The 13,353-nt window shown below is 39.0% G+C and overlaps 1 protein-coding gene across 1 annotated transcript; it reads right to left on the reverse strand.

Moving 5' to 3' along the window:
- Positions 1-1,020: 1,020 nt before the first annotated feature.
- On the reverse strand, positions 1,021-12,052 carry cenpt (centromere protein T). Its single transcript, XM_037691420.1, is given in 14 exon segments — positions 1,021-1,161; positions 2,490-2,594; positions 2,745-2,912; positions 3,043-3,175; positions 3,207-3,365; positions 4,089-4,392; positions 4,531-5,261; positions 5,562-5,692; positions 5,838-5,895; positions 6,001-6,140; positions 9,813-9,906; positions 9,989-10,121; positions 10,197-10,317; positions 11,967-12,052. Coding segments are annotated over 14 exon segments (2,493 nt in total). The 3' UTR covers positions 1,021-1,031.
- Between the last annotated feature and the right edge of the window lie 1,301 nt (positions 12,053-13,353).

Genomic DNA, 13,353 nt, shown 5'->3' on the forward strand with positions numbered 1-13,353 from the left:
GACCTGACTGAAAAATGTTGGATTGTATACCTGGATTATTGAACATGGACTTTGTTCCTTTGGACTTTAGTTGTGGTTCTTCTCTGCCATCTAGTGGTCAAGAGTAAAACGCCACGATCTGACTACTGTACCTGTACATGTTTTGTATTTTTGTAGATATCAAAATAGAATTCATATAATACAAAGCATTACATAGTATTTTGTCAAGATAATGTTTTTAAATAAAATGTCACCCACCTGCACAATGACCACTTGTCAAATATATCAATCTATCAAATTTATAAAGCACCCTTCATTCTAAAGCAGCTCAAAGTGCTGTACAGAATTATAAACAACAAACCCACAAAATAAAATAAAATTATATGGAAAATGTATAGATTGAACAGAAATTAACCAGTTCAGGTCTTGAGCCTGCTCTTAAAAACATTCTCTGCGGCCCTCAGGTTCTCCGGCTGGCTATTCAACAGACGGGGGCCACAGTACTGGAAAGAAGCCTCACAGTCAGTGTGAGTTCTGACTATTGGAACTGTTAGTAGTCCAGTGCCAGAGGACCTTAGTGTCCGCGGGGGTTCATAGGGTAATAGCAGCTCTGCAAGATAAGATGGTGCGAGACCATTGAGACATTTAAAAACCGTTAAAAGAATCTAAATATAAGACTCAGTCACACCCATTACAAAGAAATCAAACTTTTTATTTGAAACAGTTGAGATTTACACGTTTATACAATTCTTAGTTTCACACTCTCACAATAAAATGTGGTTCTAACGACTTACAGGTACAGATACCGGTAATTAATAAAGCAAAGCGTTCCACAAATACTAACACAAAAGTTATAACCACAACCTTTATTCGTACAATAAAAACAGATCAGGAAAAAGAAAAACTATATGACACAAAAGTAATTCATTTGCAAACAATATTTATATTCTGATTACCAGCTCTACAGGATCACAAATGTCATTAATATTAAGATAAATGAGTAAACGCCAAAATGGAGAAAAATAAAATAAAATCAGCTGTTTTAAAAAGATTCATCTCCCTGTTTTGGGGATAACAACATTTCCACTGGTTGCGATGGGGATTAGGATTTTTCGTTGTTCCATTCTAAGGTATTTTTCAACAAGCACCTCCACAGGCACTTTGTCATTCACGTAACCCTGCCTGCAGACAGAAGACACAAACCAGTTAAAGGTAAACAGAAGAAAAGGGAGACATTTTTTCCAAATATGTTGCTGTAAAGATGTGCGTTATCGATCTTGTTGCATATCAAAACTACAGTATGTCAAACATGCAAACTATTTTTTAAGCATGAACGCGGAGATGGTCCTGTCTACAGCATGCAGGTCTGCTTCAGTGTTTCACTTAAAAACCACAGTGAGTCACGCTTAATGATTGACAGCTCCGATGGAGTGCTGCACATGTGGTTTTAAAACTTTAACAAGGCTCTTTGGTTTGCTAAAGCTAATTTATTATTTATACCCACAAGACGTAAATACATTTGTGAAAGCCGAAACAGAATTAATCACAGGATCCATTAGCAGAACGTCTCAGCTTAGCCCATAAGAACCCAGACCCAGTTCTACTTTCATGAAAATTATGGGGGTTGTAAATTATAACAAATGGATTATATGCAACACATTTCTGAAGTTTTTTTTTTTTTTAATACCTCCACCTACTGGCACAGATCTGAAATGTAACATATAATGTATATCACATTGGGCGTACTTAATAAATTTATTCTGCATTTGGAAATAAATTGTCTAAACAGTTGTTTTATTTTTAACACAGAATTTTCTTTTTATTTGCAACTTCTTAACATGTATGATGATCATAACTTTGCTTGGTTCTGTTTAACAAATACTTCTTGAAAAAAAAAATCTTATTGGGTCAAATACGTCTCATGGGAATTTTTTGTACAATTTAGTTTATTGCCTGATGTGACATATATGTCACAATATTTGACAAACTTATTCTTTATCAAATTGTGTTAGAAATGCTACCAAACCAGGTTATATGTGAACTATGGCATGTTATCTAAGGATTAGCATCATTGAAACAGTGGAAACTCTCCTTTGGTAAAATAAAATAAAGTTTCTAAAATTAGCTTAGTGGTCACATTAGCTGCCCAGGTGCACCAAGACTTTGGAAATGATGTCGTCAGTACCCAGTGTCCCTCACTAGTCACATGACTTCAAGAGATAAAAGTCAATGTTTAACTTTAATAGGAAACTTTTCTCAATTTTAAAAGTGACGGTGACACTGGTTAGAGTTCAGATTTTATTGCCCCCAGTTTGTTTGTTTCTGCTTTCATGAACATCCAACAGCTGGAAATAAAACATCAGTATGTCGACGAGGAGACTCAAAAGACTCTTGATGCGCGTTTATGAAGTTACTTCATCGTTATGGTCCTTCTGGATGTTAGTTATGCACATGTGATAATCAAACGATTGATGAATGCCATATGAAAAAAGAAGACAACAAATACAAACCTTCTCAACAGAAGTTTAACATCTTCAACCTCGATGGTTTTTCTTTTTGCGTGAGCAGCATACGTCTCCAGGTCCTTGACCAGCCGATCAAAGAATTGATCCATTCTGTCACAAAGATGGCATACATCAAATATTTCACCCTACATGTGTTTCAACCTGATCAAGTTGAAACAAATGATCCAGTTTAAACCAAAAATGACTTTAACATAAAGTCAGTCTTTATTTGTCACACTGCTTTTTAGATCTGCCACTCACATGTCATTTAGAACAGGAAAAACATCTGCCGAGACCTTTGTTTTGGCAAAGTGTCTGAAGACACTCATGAGGTAGGCCTTAGGAAGGACCGCTTCCTTTCCAGCTGTTCCCATTTTCCTCCGTCTCACCTGCTTGGGTTTAGTTGCAGGTAAAGCTACGCTTGTTAAGCTGCAGGTATGACAGATATTAAAAGAAATGTTACAAAACAGAACAAAAACGCAAGACATCCCACATTCTGCAACAGTGCCTTAGCTGATTAAATAGATTGTGATGTAATGATGAAAAAAGAGCGACTTGCCTCGCTTGACCCTTTCTGAAAACAGATGGTGACGCTGGAGGATCAGCATAAAAGAAGTTCCTCTTCACTTTGACAAATGCTGGCGTCTTGGCCGCTGAAGATGTAAGAAAACAAAATTAGGCTTTAGGTTGTTCTGATTATTTAGTTTGGTTAGAGAGACTAACCTTCAGCTTCTTCATCCTCCCACTCTTCTTCCTGTTCAGCAGAGTCCTGATCAGAAGTGTGCTCAGGAGAAGCAACGCTCTCACGTCCGCTGACTTCCGTGTCCTGCGTCAGTTCATAAAGATGAAAGGAGTTTTCATTTTCAACGTCAGGGTTGTGTTCTGCACAGGAAGTGTGCTCCTGGTCTCTTACCGAGGGTCCAGCAACATCCAGCTCCCTGGTTTGGGGCTGACTGACCTCTCCGATCCCCGACTGTGCACTGGTGTTTAAATCAAAGGTGGTGTTTCTGTCGGACTTGGCACCAGACTGCCCTAAAAATAAAATAAAATAAATTAAAAAACAGCCGTTATTTTTATCAGTGTCATATCAAATTATTAAAAATGCAAAAGAAATGCTGTAAGACCTTTTCCATTTGTCCATTTCTTTTCAGTACTGCTTTGTTTCCTTAATGAAACTTTTAGGAAACAATCAGTGAATACTCATCCTTAACTGAATGTTTGGAGTCAAGTCTAATTCAAGAGGCCACGACAACTAACTATAGGAATCATAAAAATGGCTGCATCACAATGAATTTTACAAATACCGAGCTAAAACTTGGTGTTGTCTCAGTCGAGAATCATTCTGAGCACGACACATGAGACTTCCGTTGTTACTTACAAGGTTTGACCAAAACAACATTTTTATATTTTCTTAACACAAGGTGATGAAAGGCAGCCGGGAATATGCATCAACTCAAGGAATGCTAGGCCTTTAATTTCAGAAACATGTACTTTACTTATTCAGTCATATTCTCTCAGATGAGAGCTATTTTATAACAAGACAGGTTAAATATTTAAGGTTTGCTTTGCTGCCAAAAAAAAAGAAGAAAAGAAATGTGAGCATACCTGATGCCACATCATCATCCCAATCAGCCCCTGCTTCCACAGCGGGCAGAATGAATGTGCCCTCAGGGCGATGAGCCCTTCGATCGATGAGCTCCAAATCAGTGTCCAGCTGCTCTTCCTCTATATATTCTTCTGTCTGAGACTCGACCACATCTTCAAGGTTTTCCATGGGTTGAGATGCTGCTTCATCTTCATCTTGAGACGGGGAACTTGCTACGACTCCATTAGTTTGGGAGTCCGCAGCATCGTCTTCCTCAGACTGAGAGCCCTGTGCATCCTCCTCTTCCTCAGACTGAGAGCTTTCCTCAGCATCTTCAGATTGGGAAACTCTATCTTGAATTCCAGCGATTCCTTTTTCCTCTTCAGGTTGCGAGTCTGCTTCACTTTCTTCTTCTCCAGTGTGAGAGTCTGGAGGAAGCTCTTCCTCAGACCTAGCTCCAACCTCATCTTGAGAGAAGGCACTCGCTGCGACTTCCTCCGTTTGAGAGCCCTGCGCATCCTCTTCTTCCTCAGACTGAGAACTTTCTTCCTCATCTTCAGATCGGGAACCTGCTGCACATCCTTCTTCTTCGTTGTCAACAATTTCTTCTTCTTCTCTTTGAGAGTCTGGAGAAACCTCTTCCTCAGTCAGATCATCTAAACGATTGTTCTCTTCGGGGTTTGAATCGGCTGCTCCTTCCTCTTCAGGTTGAGCTTCCACTTTCGTAGTTTCAGTTCGATATCCAGCATTAGTGTCCGATTCACCTGCATCTTCCTCTTCCTCAAACTCGACCGCAGCTGCATCATCGAGTTGAGCGTGACCTTCCTCAGTCTGAGGTTCACTTATAACTTCCTGTTCTTCAGGACCACAAACATGTTCTTCACTCTGAGGTCCACTTACAGACCCTAATGCATCCACTGATAGTTCTCTCTCCCTCCTGCCATGCGCCTCCTCCTCCTCAGTTTCTCTCACATCCATCTGAAGTGGTGACAACACGACCGTGGGGTTGTAATGAGTAGCGAGGGTTGAAAGTTTGGAGGTCATGGCGTCAGGCTGGTCATAAAGCGTCGTGCTGCAGTGCATGATATCAGCTGTTATACTGGGCTCGCTGAGGTTGCTTAGACCCAACGTGAACCCCTCAGAGTTGGTAACCTCACAGAGATTCTTCTCTGCTAATCCACGGCTGCTCACATCTGGATGAATGAATTAAAAAAAACATTACATCTTCATCTGAAAACTCCCGCTAATCTAAAATCCAAAGAGTAAAGAATATTCCAAGTTGGAACCAGGAAGTAGCTCGTAAAAAGTAATTTTGGCTGTAAAAGGCTGCTGCGTTAAAACAATGTGGTAATTGATTTGTCAAATTTTTTTACACTTGATTTTAAAGAAACAATTCAAAAAAGTTTACAAAATACAATTACACATTTTACGTACTTAAAGACACACAAACCACAAAAGTAAACGCTTGTTAAAAAGTGGAAAAAAATCATCACCTCCCATATGTTGTTTGCTCACAGCAGCATCAAATTCTGTCTCTGTAATTTTCCTCCGGTTGGAAACTTTCCTCTGCAGGCCCCCTTTTTCAGTCCAAACATCGGCGAGGGGCGTTTTTAGACTCAAGGAGCTGGAACAGAAAATCAGATCATGTGTTGTTTATTTTTTTGTGGTTTTAAATATCAGGCTCTCACTTCATCATATGATCTGATCAAATTACATCTAAAAACACAAAAAATTAAAAACATTGCTTTGAAAGGCTTTTTGCGGATAACCTTGATGAAGAAAGGGATGAAAGGTCATCCACTGAACTTTCAGTTTCCTCTCCAGCACCTGTAAGCAAACACACTCTGTAGCACACACACACACACACATAGATAATAGCATTTCTGCAATAAATAAAGTAAAAAAGTGTAAATTCATCAGGATAATTTTAACCATTTCCGCCTTTCAGTCGCTTCTCAAAAGCCGTTACGTTCAAGCTCCGGCGTGGTCTTTTTCTGCTCAGTCCCTTTGCAATGCTTGTTGAAATGTTGCCAATAGTCACATCAGGCAGATCCAGCCCTGACAGCTCAATACTGAAAGTCAAGAAAATAGTGGATTAACTTGCAGAACAAAAGTCAAGCTTTTACCTACAAATAGCAAACATAAAAAAAGTTGATGAAAAATAAAACAAAGTTTATTCCTTACTAGAAATTAGTTTACCGGCTGTTAAATAATACTAGATGGACGTCTCAGAGGTGATGCTGAGACATTATACCTGCTAGATGTGAATTCACTCAATCAGAGCTGACAACAACTCATTAAAAATGTTACTAGAACCGCCTTCTTCCACCTGCATAATATCACGAAAATTAGAAACATCTTATCTAAAAATGATGCAGAGAAACTGGTTCATGCATTTGTCACGTCTAGACTGGATTATTGCAATGGTTTGTTATCTGGGTGTCCAAATACTTCTTTAAAAAACGTATTCAGTTGATCCAAAATGCTGCTGCCAGAGTCTTAACTGGAGTTAGTGGGAGAAATCATACATCTCCGATTTTAGTTTCTCTCCAGTGGCTCCCTGTCAAATCCAGAATAGAATTCAAAATCCTACTTCTAACCAACAAAGCTCTCAACAACATAGCTCCATCTTATATTCAAGATCTTATTGTTCCATATTTTCCTAACAGATAACTTCATTCTCAAACTGCAGGCTTACTTGTGGTTCCTAAAGTTTCCAAAAGCAGAATGGGAGGAAGATCTTTCAGTTCTCAGGCTCCTCTCTTGTAGAACAACTTCCAGTTTCTGTCTGTGAGGCTGACTCATTGTCCAGTTTTAAGACTTTCCTTTTTAATAAATCCTATAGTTAGGGTTGGCTTGTTATGCTGCCATAGGCTTAGCATACTGGAGGACAAATTTACCAAATTTCATTAAATGATTTGCTAAAACTGAATAGTTTTCATTTAAACTTATGTCTATCTTAAATTGTGATTATTTTCCTGCCATTGTGTATCTGTTCCTCCTTCCTGTTCCTCTCAAACCCAGCCGGTCTGTGATGGAGTTAAATTCAAAGCGGTCTGCTCCTCAGATAAATAATGTTAAATTATTATTTTATAAACCGGTATGAACGTTTCTGTTCAGTGACCTGAGATGACTTCTGTTGTGACTTGTCGCTATATAAATAAACTGAATTGAACTTGTAACCATATATTTTATCAAATTGTCATAAGCCTCATGTTTTATTTAAGACCATTGCCTCTGTTCTTAACGCCCCACATCGAGTCCTCCCGGTAGGTGTGAAGATTTCCTTCACTTCTTTATTGATAAGGTTGCCTCTGCTAGGGCTTCAGTTCTACACTCTGCACATGATACGTCAGTTGTTGTACCCTGCTGTGCTGTCTTCTTTGGCAGGTTTATACCCGTTACTCTGCCCCTCTTGCAAAAGACTGTTGGTCAGTTAAAGCCCTCAGGTTCTCCAAATGATGTGATTCCTCCTAGACTGTTTAAAGAAGTTCTTCCCACTATAGGATTCTCTGTTTTCACACATATCAATAGCAGTTTGTCCTCAAATGTGGTCCCTCAAAATTTCAAACATGCAACTGTACAACCTCTGATTAAAAAAACAGGACTAAATACTGATGTTCTTGCAAATTTTAGGCCTTTATCTAAACTATCTTTTATCTCAAAAATCCTTGAGAAGATAGTTTTTAACCAATTAATTGCTTTTCTGGAGAAACATAATATCCTTGAGGTTTTCCAATCAGGTTTTAAAACCGTACACAGCACAGAATCAGCTCTTTTAAGAGTTTTTTATTACTTTTTTTTTTAGCAACTGACTCTGTGGACTGTGTTGTTGTTGTGCTTTTAGCTTGAACTGCCACATTTGATACAGTGGACCATGAACTTTTAACCTCCCGCTTGAATCAGTGGGTGGGTGTCAGGGGTGCAGCACTGGAGTGGTTCAGGTCATACTTGACAGACCTAACTTTTTGTGTCAGTCTTGGTAACTGTGTCCTCCACTGCTTGCCTCTCATGCGGGGTCCCCCAGGGCTCAGTCCTGGGCCCACTAATATTTTCTCTTTACATGCTTCCACTTGGTTCCATACTTAGGAAGCATGGTATTTCCTTCCACTGTTATGCAGATGACAGTCAGATTTATGTTCCTCTCAAAAAAAAAAAAAAAAACAGATCTGCACTCTGTCAATCCGTTGCTCAGGTGTCTTGACAACATAAAAGCCTGGATGGCTCTAAACTTTTTTTTACATTTTAATGAGAAAAAGACATAAATGATGTTTTTTGGTGGTACCACTGGCACCCTTCCTGTAGATCTGGGATCCCAGTTCATCAAGTCCACCATCACAAATCTTGAGGTGAAAATAGATATGGATCTTAAGCTCGACCACCAGATGAGTTCTGTTGTTAAATCAAGCTTTTTCCAGTTACGGCAGCTGGCTAAAATAAAACCCATCTTTTCACGTCAGCACTTTGAAACAGTAATTCATGCCTTTGTAACTACTAGGCTGGATTACTGTAATGTTCTTTATGTGGGGGTTAGTGGCTCCTCCATTGCCCGTCTTCAAATGGTGCAAAATGCTGCTGCACGTCTTTTAACTGGCACATGTAAATATGAGCACATTTAACCCATTTTAGCCTCACTTCACTGGTTGCCCATACATTTTAGGATCAGTTTTAAGATTATTTTATTTACTTTTAAATCTCTCAGTGGTCTTGCCCCTCCCTATCTCTCAGAGCTGCTACAGCCTCCCCCCCCCCCCCCAGGTCAGCTGATCAGCTGCACCTGAGTGTACCCAAAACAAAGCTCAAGTTTAGAGGTGACGTGCCTTCACTGTAGCAGCTCCTAAACTATGGAACGGTCTGCCTCTCCACATCAGACAGGCCTCCTCACTGCATGTTTTTAAATCCCATCTTTTGACACCATGTGAGATGTTGACTTTATTATTGTTATTTATTTGATTCTCCTTTTACCATTTCAAATTTTTTTGCATAGCTCGTTGTTTGTCTTTTTAATTATTTTTTTCTTGTATTTTATTTAGGGATGCACCAATCCACTTTTTCCGCTTTCGATACCGATAAAGATATCTGAAGTTTAGTATCGGTCGATACCGATCTGATACAGAGAAACAGTGCTGAATTAACAAAAATGGCTAAATCATGTCATCTGGACCTGTTTCTGAAACAGGTCCAGATGACATGATTTAGCCATTTTGTTGTCTACCTGGATGATTGAACTTACAAACCCAGTGTTGAATTAACTTAAAACTTTTTTTTTTTAAAACAGACATGAATGTACTGAATTACAATTTTTTTGAAAACTGACAAAAACAAAGGTTGACTACTTTGGTCAAACATGAAAAAGCTGTCGAATGTGTTGGCTCAGGTAGTGTGAAATAGCTGATCCTTTTGCTCGCTCCATTTTGAAAACAGTCTGTGTGACGAGTTCGCGAGCACATGACGTCACTCAGCACAAAGTCATGGATCGGTCACATTGTCACGATACCGGATCCAGAAGTTTGTTTTATCCCCCCCTCGATATCGGGACCGATACCAATATTGGTATCGGATCGGTGCATCTCTAATTTTATTTCTTTTGTGCTTTTTAATTTGTCTGTACAGCACTTTGGTCCTGTATGTTTTTTTTAAGTGCTTTATAAATAAAGTTGGATTGGACATAAGCCTAGTCAAATTGCAAACAAATCTGAACAGCATCTAAACGTCAGGATCACCCTGTTGCACGAATAGCTCACCTAGAACGTGTTTTTGTAGCTGCTCTGTCAGCTAATCGCTGTTCAGGCTCCGCAGGGGGTTCTTTCTCACAAAGAACAGGAGACTTCACAGGCTCTGAAACGCACAAAGAAGTGATCGAGTTAACAGACAAGTTAAAGCTGTAACAGTGAACAGGAAGTTAAGTAAATGCACATACCTGTTTGCAGAATGTTTCTGAGTAAGTGTCTTGGTGTTTCTTCTTCAGAGACGAGCATCGAAGGAATCTTCCTGAGTGCAACTGAAGGAGTCCTCCGTTTACTTGTAGCAGGCAGTGATTTTCTGGTTATACTCTACAAAGAGATATATTGACCAAGTTTACAAAGATTCAAAACAAACCTCAGCTAAAGCACTTCTTCTCTCCTCACTTCATGAATCTTGTGTTTCAGGCTGCGCCTCAGCATGTTCTGTGGGGTTTGGGCTTCAGCATTGTTCCTGCTCAGTCTGCTACTGCGCCGGATCCCGTTGGTAGCAGGTGCCTGAGAGCGACTAAAACCAAGACCGTTTCAAGTTTAATAATACCACACTCAATTTGTACAAAGACAAGTTTAATGATCTGAAATAAAGACTTTTCATGGTGTCGGTTCAGAGTCAGACTGGTTTTATTGTTATTTCAGCTACGTACAAGTACATATTGAAATGAAACCGTGTTCCCCAGGATCACAGTGCGACACAGAACATAACGTGCGAAACAACACACAGTGCAGATACACAACAGAACAATACAGATCTATAATAAATGCAAAACGACATTTAAACTAATCTAAACATTCTAATCTAAACACATAATTAAGTCAAGACTAGAGATGCATGTTGATTAGTACATGTGTAGATGGTACTGTGCATGAGGTAGAAACATGTTCTGATATGTGTTAGCAGCACAAAGTTTTTCAGTTTTTATAGCAGCAGAGATTAAAAACTGTGTAAGGTGCAAAAATGCAAAACTTGAACAGATTGCAAAAACATACGAGTAAATAAGTAGCAAAGAGCACAACACAGTTAGATTGTGTGTGTGTCAACAGTCCATCATGTGTCTGTGTGTCAGTCCATCATGTATGTGTGTGTTTGTGTCAGAGTCCATCATGTATGTGTGTATCATTCCATCATGTGTGTGTGTGTCAGTCCATCGTGTGTGTGTGTGTCAGTCCATCATGTATGTGTGTGTCATTCCATCATGTATGTGTGTGTTTGTGTCAGAGTCCATCATGTGCGTGTGTGTCATTCCATCATGTATGTGTGTGTTTGTGTCAGAGTCCATCATGTATGTGTGTGTCATTCCATCATGTGTGTGTGTGTGTCAGTCCATCATGTATGTGTGTGTCAGTCCATCATGTATGTGTGTGTCATTCCATCATGTATGTGTGTTTTTGTGTCAGAGTCCATCATGTATGTGTGTGTCAGTCCATCATGTATGTGTGTGTCAGTCCATCATGTATGTGTGTGTTTGTGTCAGAGTCCATCGTGTATGTGTGTGTCAGTCCATCATGTGTGTGTTTGTGTCAGAGTCCATCATGTGTGTGTGTGTGTGTCATTCCATCATGTGTGTGTGTCAGTCCATCATGTATGTGTGTTTGTGTCAGAGTCCATCATGTATGTGTGTGTCATTCCATCATGTATGTGTGTGTTTGTGTCAGAGTCCATCATGTATGTGTGTGTCAGTCCATCATGTGTGTGTGTGTGTCATTCCATCATGTGTGTGTGTCAGTCCATCATGTATGTGTGTTTGTGTCAGAGTCCATCATGTATGTGTGTGTCATTCCATCATGTGTGTGTGTGTGTCAGTCCATCATGTATGTCAGAGTCCATCATGTGTGTGTGTGTCCATCATGTATGTGTCAGAGTCCATCATGTGTGTGTGTGTCCATCATGTGTGTGTGTCAGTCCATCATGTGTGTGTGTCAGTCCATCATGTATGTGTCAGAGTCCATCATGAATGTGTTATAATTAATGTGTGCTTGTGTGACTGAGTCCATCATGTGTGTCCATCATGTATGTGTCCATCATGTGTGTGTCCATCATGTATGTGTCCATCATGTGTGTGTCCATTTTGTGAGTGTTTGCGCTCAGTTTGAACGTTTTAAATCTACATATGATGTCGAACCTAAAGTGTTGTCGATGGTTACAGATAAAAGCAGTACCTGCGAATGACAGGAGTCCTTGGAGGTTCGGTACTGAGAATATCTGTCAACAGAACCCGAGCGGATATATCCTCCGTTAGGTCCATGATTCAGTCTCAAAAGGCAGGTGGAGAAAATAAACTTTCTTTACAATGTCCAGCTGCGGCGACAAAAACACGTTTATCAAAAAAAAATAAACTAAACTAAAACTGGACAGTGTCGATTTTTCTGGGCTAAATTAGACACAATCCATTTTCTTCTGCGTCCGACCGTTGTCAACGTTTTTGTTTTCTCTGTCCCCCGCGTTATTTTTGAGTGAAATCTCGCGAGAAGAGACCAGTTTTCTTCTTCTGTGGTTTTATAGCGGTTAGCATACTGACTCAAAGCATCTCTACTGTCATCTACTGGACGATTGCGTGAACAAGAAAAAACAATAGACCCTTTTCACATGACGTCAGACAACTTCCTTTTTGACTCGATGCTGTGAATCATTACTGAGATTAATGAGAAGATTATTTTCACTCAATCTGACCCAAATGGACATTATATGTTGATAGTTTTTTGTTACTGCAACCATTTTTATCTATTAGGTAACGTTTATGGTTACACTAACACAAGAGAAAACAAAGAGTTATTCCAAACAATGAGTAATACTATTGAATATCCTGATGCATGCATGCTCAATACTATTGAAACTATCATGGAAAGGTTCACTGATGTTAAAGTAATACTAGGAGGGGACTTTAACTGCACAATTATATAATAATCAGGTCTCTCTTGTAAATAAGTCCTCGAGGCTCAATGGGATTTACCTGTCTAAATAAAGGTTGAATGAACAATTAATGATGACATGGATAGATGGCCTGGTAGAAATAAAACTAACTGTTTTTTGACAGATTTTATAAATGAAAAAATTCTTATTGATATTTGGAGAGTTACTAATCCAAACAGTAAAGAGTTTAAATGGACAAATAAGGCTGGTTCTCTATGATCTAGAATAGATTTTTGGTTGATCTCAGAATCCCTTACTCAGGTAATTTGCAAGACAGAAATTATGCCAACTCCCTTAACAGACCATAAAGCAATTGTACTACCTTCAAATTTATCACCTGATAAGCAAACTCAAAGATACCCTGAATATTGGAAATTAAATAGTTCTTTATTACAAAACAAATCTTTAAATGAAATAATAAGAAGGAAAATTTTAGAGCATTTCAAAACTGCAGAAGATAAAGGGGAATATCAAAAACAATGGGAGCTTTGAAAATATGAGCCAAGAAGATTGTTTATAAAAACGAGTTCTCAACAAAAAAAAAAAGAAATGAAATTAGATGAAAATAATCTAATAGCTAATTTAATTTCTCTATCCTCCATATTGCCAGAAAATGTATCTGAACTACAGCAAGCA

The sequence above is a fragment of the Nematolebias whitei genome, chromosome 17 (genome assembly GCF_014905685.2).
Source record: "Nematolebias whitei isolate Nwh7 chromosome 17, NemWhi1, whole genome shotgun sequence".
Classification (NCBI taxonomy): Eukaryota; Metazoa; Chordata; class Actinopteri; order Cyprinodontiformes; family Rivulidae; genus Nematolebias; species Nematolebias whitei.